Genomic DNA, 12001 nt, shown 5'->3' with positions numbered 1-12001 from the left:
GTAAAAAGCTGCTTCTACAACCGTGGATCTATTTCAACCAAACTTCGTACACATATAGCAACCTCCTATTGAAGTGGGGGTCATAACATGGATAGAGCAGGCAGGAGGAGGATGGATGGACAGACAAAAAGGAAGGAGTAGATGCACACACACATGGGGGAAGGAGGAGATGGATTAATAGAACTGGCATAAATACGTACTGGGCAACACTGATACTGTACTAATTACCATAATTCTTCATTGAAAAACAGGATTTTCTTTCTTACTTTCTACCAGTACTGTTACTTTTCAATTTTCTATAATGCTCCAGAAATAAACAGTTGCCACTTCAACTGTGTCTTGCACTGGATTACCATAAATAATTTCACCTTTCAAATATAATAAAGAGTTTTATTTTTTATTTTTACCTAAATGTGTGACCATTGTGCCCTTTAATTTCTCTCATACTACTACTTTAATTGCTCAAAAATTCAGAATAATTTCTATGTAATAACTTGCGGGCCTCATGCTGAGTTAACAAGTTGCACCTGCAGCATGCTGGAGGTCCGTTAACAGGTTATGTCCACCAGTACACACATTAGAATTACATTAACACTGTCTTGGTTTAATACCCAGAATCTGAATCAATACCAAAGTTCATTTCATATTTTTGATAAGCAACTTCCATTGTTCACACATCTATATTTGAAATTCCGCACATTTCCAAGGAAGGATAATGATCGCTGGAGTATGTATTTCCACATCCAAGTAGGTATCTTTTTCTCGGAAAGCTGCTGCTGTTGTCCTCCCATGTTGAAGACTCACATTGCCCCTTTACGTAGCTCACCACACACAAAATAAATTTAATGCCCAGCACAATGCCTATACATCTATAAACATTTATTACTTTTAGTTGTATCACTATTCAATAATAAGATACAGGGATATGCATCACTCTTCTGAAGTAGTACCTGGTTGTGATCTTCAGTCCAAAGGCTGGTTTGATGCCACTATCCACATTGGTCCATACTGTGCATCTCTCTTCATCTCTGTGCAACTACCCATTTAAACCAGCTTACTTTATTCAAGTCCTGGTCTCCCTCTTACAATTTTTACCCCATACACTTAACTCCACTACCAAACTGATGATTCCGTGATGTCTAAGAATGTGTCCCATCAACTGATCCCTTCTTTTAGCCAAGCTACACCATAATTTTTTCCTCCTCAGTTCAATTATGTACTTTCTCATCAGTTATTTGATCTGTCCATCAGATCTTCCCATGTTAACAAAGTTCTATTTTTCAGAAACACTTTTCTTGCTATTGCCAGTTTACATTCTCTCTACTTTGGTCATAATTACTTTGTTGCTCAAAAAATAAAGTTTATCTACTACTTTCAATTTATCACATGATTTAATTCAACTACATTTCATTACCCATATTTACTTTTGTTAATATTCATTGTATATTTCCGAGACACTATCCATTACGTTCAATTGCTCTTCCAGTCATTTACCATTTGATAGAATTAAAATCTCACTGGCACATCTGCTTTAAATTATTCTCTTTCAACACCAACTCCCTTCAAACATTTCTCTTTGTTTTCCTTCACAACTTGCTCAATGTACAGATGGGAAAGCATCAGCCTTATGCTACAACACTGTCACACTTCATTCTTAACCAAAGCTTCCCTTTCATGTCCTCTCCTGCACCTAGTTTCTGTTCAAGTTATGAATACCCTTTCACTGCAAGTATTATATCACAACTACTTTTAAAATTTCAGACTGTACTTCAGGCAACACTTCTGAAAGATTTATCTAAATATACAAATGCAATTAACCTAGATTTGCCTACCTTCTAAAATAAACTGGTGAGTCAGTATTGCCTCACATATTACATTTCTAGAGAACACAAGCTGATCCTCCCTGACGTTAGCCTCTACAGTTTTACTGTTGTTCTGTAAGTAATGCTGGGTGAGAGTCACAAGATTAAGATTCACAAACTCTGCAATACTACTGGACAACCCTACACATGGCAGCATATATGGGTTGCATGGATACTGTGTCTAAGGCTCCGGCGGAAAAGCTATGCTTGAAGTTGTGAACAACTATGCTGGTGATCGGAGAACAGTTACAGATCAGTTCATCACTCAGAACAGTTCCTTGAAAGGAAAACATTAGGTGGGGGACACTAGAAAAGAACAAAAGCCATCTTCTGCTTATCATTAAAAGTAGTGTCAAAAGAAAAGGTAAAAATAGTGTTTGCCAATGCCTTTTTTTGTGGAAAAGGAAGTAAAAATGAGAAAAAAAGTGTTTTCAATCCTGAGAAAACATGTTACATATGGTTTGAAGAGAGAAGCACATATGTATGGAATATATGAAACCAACGATAATCAGTGGAGGTAACAAGCTAAAGAACAAATGGCTGGTTAGTCTTCTGGCCACATGAAAACCACATTTTGGTGGTACCACAGAAATATCTTTGACTTTCTAAAACATTTACTTGGAATGTCAACTAAATAAAAATTATTGTAATGAGCTAGGAAATACAGTCACTTATAATAAACTCTAGTCCGACATCAGAAAATATGAAAAACAAAGCCTAACACTTAGACAACAGAGAAACAGAAACTGATATGACAGAGCTAAGCTAAAGCAGCCAATTTTCTCATAGCACTCAGGCTAATCTTTCCACTGTGATGCCATGCTCTACTGGCATCTTCAAAATACTGAGCTGAGAGGAAAGTTCACGTAGAACAAATAGTAAAGGAGGAAGGGGACCACTTACGAAATAGCAGAAGCATAGAGTTGTCATCACACAGAAAGGATGGAAACAGCTAGCTTGTAGAAGCAATCCTTTGACAAACTAGAGTACAAACACACACAAAAAAGCACTCATATCAAACTTCAGCTATTCAGTAAGTAGTCTTATTTACTCCTAAAGTATAAATATTGATCTATTACTCATATGTATAGCATGAGGGTATAATTATCAACTACATCAGGATTTCCAAAAACCTGATTTTTTTTATAACTTATCCATTTCTATCCTTCCAATAAATCATTTAGTCCATATTCTGTTAAGCCATTCAGTCACCTTTGGTGACATGAAAAGAAACAGTGAAGAAAAGTCAATAGCATTACAATGTTTACAACCATTTCATGTTCCCCATCATAACTGTCTCCACAGTAAAAGATGGTCTGAGTGACCCACCATTCCTTTTTAATCTTTCACAAATTACGCCTTTCCACCACCTGGGAAAGGAACTACTAGTTCCAAAACCTAGAATAGTGTTGCATACCGTGATATATGCCTCTCAGCAGTACAGATGTATCACTCCTGAAGGTAATTAATGGCCAGCAATTCTGTCACAATACCCTATTTAGTAGACCCCAGTCTGGGTGAACAGAATGGCCTTTTTCTCTCATTGCAATTTTACTCTATATCAGTATCCATCCACGCCAATATCCTGTAGTAAACAGACTATTTTCAGATTAACTTTCATTTTGAATAATTTAAAGAGGCACAACATATAGTCATAAAAGAATAAAACTAGCAAATTTCTTTGCATAAATTTGTATGCTATGAACTGAAATTCACTTGCAGGTAACAAACATCCACACCTGGAACAGTGAATACTTCGACATCTTTTGTGTCAAATTTCTTGATCAATGTTACTTAGAAGGCAGAGCATTTTGGCTAGGCAAGTGGTCATGCTTTTCACAACAAGATGACAGCTGTTCATTAGAGGGCTATATCATACAGATTCAGTCAGGAAATTTTCACTAAAAAATCATTGATTCTGGCTAGACAACTGTGCAATCTGAATGCCCTTTGATAGATATGAGTGTCCCACTGGTTGAAGGAATTAAAGTGCAGAGGGTACTTGCTCAATGAGATTTAACAATATAATGTCACCTAATTATTAAAATTATTGAGTAAGATGTGCTGAAATCCTGTGAGGGTTTAATATTTCTCTTTAATCATACTTACATCTGTTTTGCTGAGGAGAGAAAACACCCACGTCTTACAACTTCAGTAACGTAAGAAAGAACACAGGAAAAAAACTGTAGCGAAAGATATATTCGAGAACATATGATGATGACTACCATGTGCAGAGAGAAAAAGATTTCCAAGAGACGGGGAAGGAAACTGGCCGTAACAGACCAGTTGCAAGGCAAATAAAAAATCTTTTATTAACAGGGAATCCGAGAACTGTTCATCTTAATTTTATAATTAAGCACTTGCAAGAGTGTAAATGTGTGTTAACATAGAAATGTTAGTTCAGTCTACATCTTTAGTGAACATATTTCTGTTATTTCAAGCCTTTGGTGACAATTTCTAACGGTAAAAGAGGGTATGACAAAGAACTTGGAGCTGAAATTTTCAGTGACTCTTTTTTCATACTAGAGATCATAGCAAACACTGCCTTAAATGTATTACTTGAATAATGGTAAGTCCAGATTGGAATATCAACAATATTACCAATACATTAATATCCTGCTGCCATCTAGTCCTCGCACACTCCGCCAGACAGTATTGTTCTATCCTCGCCCTTCCCAGCCCCACTCTGGACTGCTGCTTTCATTCAAGAGTTGCATTCTGGCTTCAGAGACAGCAGCCGTGTGCATGAGATGTGCCTAATTGTGTGAATATATGTATTTTTTTACTGAATAAGGCTCTGGCAGAAAGCTTACAGTGTAATGGTCTTTTTGCTTTGCCTATCTGTAACTGTAACAAACTATTTTTTTTATAATACTAATAACTGCATTTGCCTGTAATTCATTTATGAAAGCTAGCAGAATTTTTGAAAACATACTCAGCGATCTTAAAATTAAAATTTAAAACAGTCTTGATTGCAATTTTTATTTTATTTATTGGAGTGAGTGACCGGTTTCGACTCTCATAGTCATCTTCAGACTCCAGAGTGGTGGATGGACTCTACACAAGTGTTGAGGGTCGACAAAACTCGTCTGGGCAGAGTCAAAACCTGTCACTCACTCCAATAAAAATATGCGATCAAGACTTTTCTAAATTTTAATTTTAGCTGGCAGAATGTTCTGTGGTCCACGTAAAATCAACAGAACAGAATATAGAGCGAATCACGTGAAATTTGACTCTTAGCTGCTGTGATCCACGTTACATCTGGTGCAAAACAGTGATATCGTTAAGTCCAAACATGTAGAAAAGTGTCTCCAGTATACTGGATAAACTTTTGAATTATTGTTCTAATAGTTAACTGGAGAATACTTTCTGTTTAAGACAGAGACTTAGGTTAACATCTTCACCCAGTACATTGTTTTCATTTAAATGGTACATGTATGTTTTTTCTTCAGAAATGGAAACTAGAGATACAATTTAGTGATAAGACTTTGTTCTAGTGTCCTAAACACAATTATTAATGGCATATAGCACACAGAAACTTCAAGTCTGTACACGATATGCAGCACAGGAAAAAACCTGCATCACCTCAACAGATGTTCAATGTGCCCACTGTTTGCATCACTAAAGTTGTGGAGATGGTGAACAAATGAGTGTTGCACAGATTGTGGTGTTTGCACAGTTATTGCTGCACATGCAGTTTGACACCCCATTGACGATGAGCAATCGCGCAAAGCCAGCGGGGATTCTGTACAGGTCACTAGTGCATGTTCCACAGATTAATATGAACATGACTTGTGAACCAAGCTTCACCCGTACATAATGTATCGTGCAGAAAGTCAGGGTGGCCTAGCAGTCGCTGAAATACAAAGCAACAGAATTCCACGTGTGATTCAAAGTCATTCCCACACAGTTCTTGGTGGAGGGAAATATTATATGAATGAAACGTTTGCCTATGCAAATTTCTCCACACACTGCCACGGCTTATTCAAGAACCACTTATAATCTGTCTAACACCCACCTCAGGATTGTGAAACTATAGCAGCCTGAACAGCAATTTTGTCGGCACTGTTACTTGCTGTGTTTGCACACTGACGTTTTCTGGGTGCCAAGCCACCTGCTTCTATGAGCAATGTGCATATGCTGGAAATGGTACAATATGAAGGGTCAATCAATACGCACATCATTCATTGTACACTGCTACAGCTGTGGTTGTGTTTCTGTGGCATTCACCGTAAATGAACATCATCACTCTTCTTTCTTCGTTACTGAAGGTGGGCGTAGCGATGAGAGGACTGCAAATGTCACAAGCTACAGTATATCTCGACTTTTACATTTCCGGTTAATGTTTTCTCGCAGTTTATGACATTTCTTTATTGCTCCTGTCCAATTACCTTTGTCCAAAAGTGTTAATTCGCACCCGATTTTGCATCAACGTATCATAATTTTCCTATGATTTACACTTTATGAAAAAAATATTGAGGAGACACAAACTGACATAAAAGGATACTGGCACGACATTGGTCATCACATAGTGTTTACAAACATTACATGGTTAAGTTTCTTGACACCAGGGCGCTCTACTCAGCAGATTTGAAATGGTAAATGTGAAGAAGTTTGAACAACTTATGCAGTATCTCCTCCTGCCGCCATTTTCTGCACAGTGTGGTGGCTGATGGGAGTAACTAGGTTTGTTCAAATACAGATCAACCATTTACAAACTGTCTCTATTGCACATGCACAATTTTGTGATTGTTGTGGCCATCATGACACCTTTGTTGAACCAGGTTCAGCATGTTTCATTGTGTGGTCACTTGGCTAGCGCTAGTTGACACCTTCACTCACTTTGCACGCTCAAATGTTTTTTGCTTAACAACAGGGCCAATTATGTATTTTTTCATGCTGAGCGAAACATGTCTGAAAATCATCACATAGGAAAACACCACACAAAATCCTTATGTAAATATTTGTACTTGACGAGAAAAAAATTCTCGTAACATGTCATCTTAAGCATGAAACAATACGTACCTTGTGCAGTGTTTCATTATTTAAATAATGAATGACAGCTGCAGGCTTTCCAAAAACAACGGTTATGATGTATGAAATTGAGCCAGACATTTCTATTTCCCAGACAGTTATCAGTTCCAGTTATGTCAGCAGTTTTTGTTACATTATAAACAAGTCCCTGAAAAGTATTTTTATGCCTCTTATGTACATCATACATAAAATGTTTTATGTACACATCATACATAAAATGCAAAAATGCAAGGGGGACCCTATACGTAACTTTTACAGCTTAAAACATTACTTCCCACATGTGACAGCAGGCCCGAGCAGGATACACTAACAGACTGAGCAGGGTAGGTAAAGCATACGTACTGATAGCGGTCTGTTTGTAGTGGGCTGCAGGACAGTGCAGGGAACCCTTGCGCTGCACATTACAGTAGAAACTGCAGCACCTGCTATTTCACAATGTATGAGGTTTAGAACAGTGAAACCACATCTGCCATCACCTATTATGCCTGTAGCTTTCATTTCTGTAGAAAAAACATACATGGTTTATGCATTCCTGCCCATTGTGTGATCAGAGGCATAGGTGCTTCCCTGACCAATTTCATTTTTTAGTTTTGTTTATTTTCGGAAATATGTGAGGCAGCAGTTAGGTGACACACACACACACACACACACACACACACACACACACACACAAAAAGCGGAATTAAAACAATCTAGAAGTGATAAGGTTAAAATAAAACAAAGCAGTCACACTAACAAGGGAACCTCCCCATCGCACCCCCCTCAGATTTAGTTATAAGTTGGCACAGTGGATAGGCCTTGAAAAACTGAACACAGATCAATTGAGAAAACAGGAAGAAGTTGTGTGGAACTGTGAAAAAATAACCAAAAATACAAACTGAGTAGTTCATGGGAAGATATGCAACATCAAGGATATCGGAAACCCAGGAGCGCCGTGGTCTCGTGAGCAGCTTCGGAACGAAAGGTCCTTGGTTCAAATCTTCCATCGAGTGAAAAGTTTAATTTTTTATTTTCAGTTTATGTGACAAACTCTTATGTTTTCATCACTTGTTTGGGAGTGATTATCACATTCACAAGAAAACCTAAATCGGGCAAGGTAGAAGAATCTTTTTACCCATTCGCCAAGTGTACAAGTTAGGTGGGTTGACAACATATTCCTGTCATGTGACGCACATGCCGTCACCAGTGTCGTATAGAATATATCAGACATGTTTTCCTGTGGAGGAATCGGTTGACCTATGACCTTGCGATCAAATGTTTTCGGTTCCCATCGGAGAGGCACGTCCTTTCGTCTACTAATCGCACGGTTTTGCGAAGCGTCGCAAAACACAGACACTAAACTTATTACAGTGAACAGAGACGTCCATGAACGAATGAACAGATAATAACTATGCAAAAATAAAGAAAGTAAAATTTTCACTAGATGGGAAGACTTGAACCAAGGACCTCTCCTTCTGCAGCTGCTCACGCTACCACGAGACCACGGCGCTCGTGAGCTAACTGTCTCCATGATATTGCCTATGTCGCCCATGGGCTACTCAGTTTGTATATTTTGCTTATTTTTTCACAGTTCCACACAACTTCTTCCTGTTTTCTCAATTGATCTGTGTTCAGTTTATCAAGGCCTATCCACTGTGCCAACTTATAACTAAATCTGAGGGGGGTGCGATGGGGAGGTTCCCTTGTAAGAGCTTGCAGATATCTACTGTGATAATGTGAATAAAACTAGCTAATTTACTGTTACCTACGCAAAAATGTCGCTGTAATTTGATTTCTCCCTAGGTAACCAGGATTTAAAATCCAAAGGGTTGGGGATTCAATCACTTTCATCAGTGACTTGTTGACGTGAAAAATGCCACATTACACACATTAGTTCAGTGTTCATGTGAAATTGTAACCCCCTCACCCCATAAGGGACTGGGCAGGAAATGGCATACCACCTCCTACAAGACCATGCTGTGCCTAGCACAACACTGATGGTCAATCTAAACTTACGATTGAGGAAAGATTTAGTTTTGTCACGATATTATCGGGATTCAGCTGCTTTCAAAAGTAGCCAAGTTCTGCAATACATTGAAGCCCAGAGGATGAAGAGAATTATATATTCTGATTTCTTACCCCCATTCCATTTCAGCATAGCTACCAACCACCTTTACACAAATATGCAAGGCACTGTCAGCTATCTTCCTATCAACAGCAATCCAGTGTTAACTTACTTTCACTACATTACCTCAAGTGACAAAATTCATGTTCAAACAACACAAACGTAATTTTAACAGCTAAACAGCAATTGTTTGCACTGTTGCTGGGTGTAGTAACATGACATTTTGACAGCATACTTTACAGCCATCTTCAGGTGATACCTATAGAATAAGTGTGCCCTTTGATTGAGCCTACATGCTATATTGCAATATAAGGCACCAAAAGAACTGCAGGAGAAAGCGGGGTGGGGGTATAGGGGGCACAATATATGCTGCTTACCAGATCCGTAATGCGGCGAAACTGCTTTCCTTTCTACATTAAATATTGTGACTTTCAGAAGGCTGGTGCAGTTAATTTCAAAAGTCATTGTGGACTTTGACAACACAGTTAAACATAAAATTTTCTTTCATCACATTTACTTGCGAAGTTGGAAGCTTGTCTGTGATCAATCTTTGCATCCGTGTATAAATACATACTATTGATAATATCTAGCATCATCATGTACTAAATTTCTTTGCAGAAAGAGAACACATTATTAATTCAAATATGACAAAAATAAGTTTTTTACTTTATATTTCAAATTCAATTTAAAGTCTTTAAACAGATCATGTAATCAATATGACATTCATCAGCCTTTATTGTAAGTTACTTGACATAATTTCAGTAAGATTTGTCTCTCAGCCTTTCTTTTCACATCAAGATTTTTACATCAGCTTATAAAAACTGGAGTTTGTATTTTTTAATATTAAGACAACTTGTAAAAAGTGTTTCTTCTGAATACTGTAAGAAGTCCATGATCTTTATTTGTTGTATGGAAGATCAAACTTACATGTGCACAAAATCTGATCAAGAGTATTTGGCAGCATTTCACTTTTTGTCTCTTATAAATATTTACTTTTCAAAAAAGGGATACGTATCACGCTAGCTTCTATACTCTGATGAAGACCCCGTGGCACATGGATGTTTGTGTTTCAAAACACATACTGAAAGTTATTAACAACTTTCAATACTAAAATTGACAAGTCGGGCCACTGAGTCACTTAAATAACAATTCCATTTAAATAGGACAACCTAGCGCATGCGATACACATTACTTTCATGCACTTCACCGAGCTCGCCTTTGAAGTCCAGCTCTATGGTAAAATCCAGATCCCTATTATTTCTAGCATTCGGCTTCATTGAGAACACACCATATATTTCCTCATTTTTCTTCACAGTAAGATAATCATCAAAGTAAAATACTGTCTGCTTCCAATGAGTGTACGGAGCCTCTGGAGCAGTGCTGAAACCAATACGTTTATGGCACTTTGTGAACTCTATGTTAAAAAATGTCACTAACGCTTGAATGTAGTCGTTCCGTCGCACCTGAAGATGAAATGGTGCCGTAAAATGTAAGTCCTCTTTCTGAACAGTGTACAAATCAACTTCTTTCAGAAGACATGCATTTGTAACCACCTGAAACAGAAACATTTAATTCAAGAACATTCCACACACTTGTGTCTTTAGTGCAAATTTTCTACTGCGTCTAAAAAAAAAAAAAAACCACCCCCCCCCCCACACACACACACACACACACACACACACACACAAATGGAGCACTACATTTAAATGTCTGAAATTATAATCATTCAAAACCAAATTTAAACACTTCTACAAAATAGTTAATTTTTTTGTCAAGCAGTCTTGCTTCAATAAAGGTATAAGCCTTTCCAATCATGTTTAGATAGCTCCAAAAAATTCCCTCAGAAACAATACAATCCATAATAATGCTTCACTGTCTGATATTACAAAAACTAACCAACCAACCTATGACCACAACTTTGCAACTGCGTAATACTGCTGGATACTTTGCTGCTACACCCTGACATTCAGATTTTTTCCTGGAGAGTTTCCTTCCACAAAAATGTTGCAATAACTCATGAGAGATACTTTAATTTTGAGTATCAATGAGCTGGCCTACTGACAAAAGTAATTTGTAAGCAGAATTCATCTTAAGCCTCTCGTCTGTTATCTTACATGCCACTGCAACGTAACACTGATTCCATTTTTAAAGTATGTTAACAGTAAAACAGCACATTAACAAACGGACTTTTAAGGCACATCTGTTTTTTAACAAATATTGCTGCCAGGCCCACAGAAATTGTCGTCAGAACAATGATACCAAAATTTGGTTTTAATGCACCTCGTTTGACGAAAAAGACTGCTTTTAAGGATTAAATATTAAACAATTTGCAAACTGAAACCCTGTTATCACTAATATCCTAACATTTTTGGACGAGTTGCATTAAATATCTGATAGAGGAAGGATTCTTACTGTCAATAGGTAGATCATAAAATTTGGTTAACAATTTGAAACAATTGCTGATTTCCGTAACCAAGTTAAGTGCATAAGATTACAGAAAACATTTGTGTTGTATGTCCCACAGTGCTGATTGGCTGACTATACTGTCTTTAATTCTACACTGTAAGTCAAAGACAATTTGAACATTCAGCTCTTTGCCAAGGCAAAGAAATACGATTTGGTGTAATTTTCTTTGTGTGGTATACCCCGGAAAACAGATATATCCTGAAACTCAAGGCTCACCTGCATTAAAATGGGAGAACATCAGTGCATCATTCAGAGGGCTCTTAAGGATACAGGATTCTTTTTGGGTCAATAAAATGAAAAATCAACACCTATTTCTTTCAGGCACCGTTTATAATGTATATGTTTTACAGATTTTTTGTTGATATCAGGTAATGCAGCACACTTTTCTAAACAAATTAGAAGTATTTGGAATATTTTTGAACCTGCTTAGGATTATTAAAAAATTACACAGAAATTGATGCATTTTTCCCCAAAATGCTTACCCAAATTGAGAAAGCATTAAATCCAATGTTATATATTTGGAGGAGACTAAATT

The 12001-nt window shown here is 37.3% G+C and overlaps 1 protein-coding gene across 4 annotated transcripts in view; it reads right to left on the bottom strand.

Annotated features, from left to right (window-relative positions):
* Window positions 1–9654: 9654 nt before the first annotated feature.
* The window catches only part of LOC124619871 (protein arginine N-methyltransferase 1), a 30868-nt gene continuing 28521 nt past the window's right edge, over window positions 9655–12001 (bottom strand). For all 4 annotated transcript variants that reach the window (XM_047146609.1, XM_047146530.1, XM_047146682.1 and 1 more), the window contains exon 5: window positions 9655–10553. In XM_047146609.1, the coding sequence (XP_047002565.1) occupies window positions 10170–10553 (384 nt within the window). In that variant the 3' untranslated portion in view covers window positions 9655–10169. The remainder of the gene's footprint in view (window positions 10554–12001) is intronic.

The sequence above is a fragment of the Schistocerca americana genome, chromosome 1 (genome assembly GCF_021461395.2).
Source record: "Schistocerca americana isolate TAMUIC-IGC-003095 chromosome 1, iqSchAmer2.1, whole genome shotgun sequence".
Classification (NCBI taxonomy): domain Eukaryota; kingdom Metazoa; phylum Arthropoda; class Insecta; order Orthoptera; family Acrididae; genus Schistocerca; species Schistocerca americana.
This window is presented reverse-complemented; position numbering and strand designations above follow the sequence as displayed.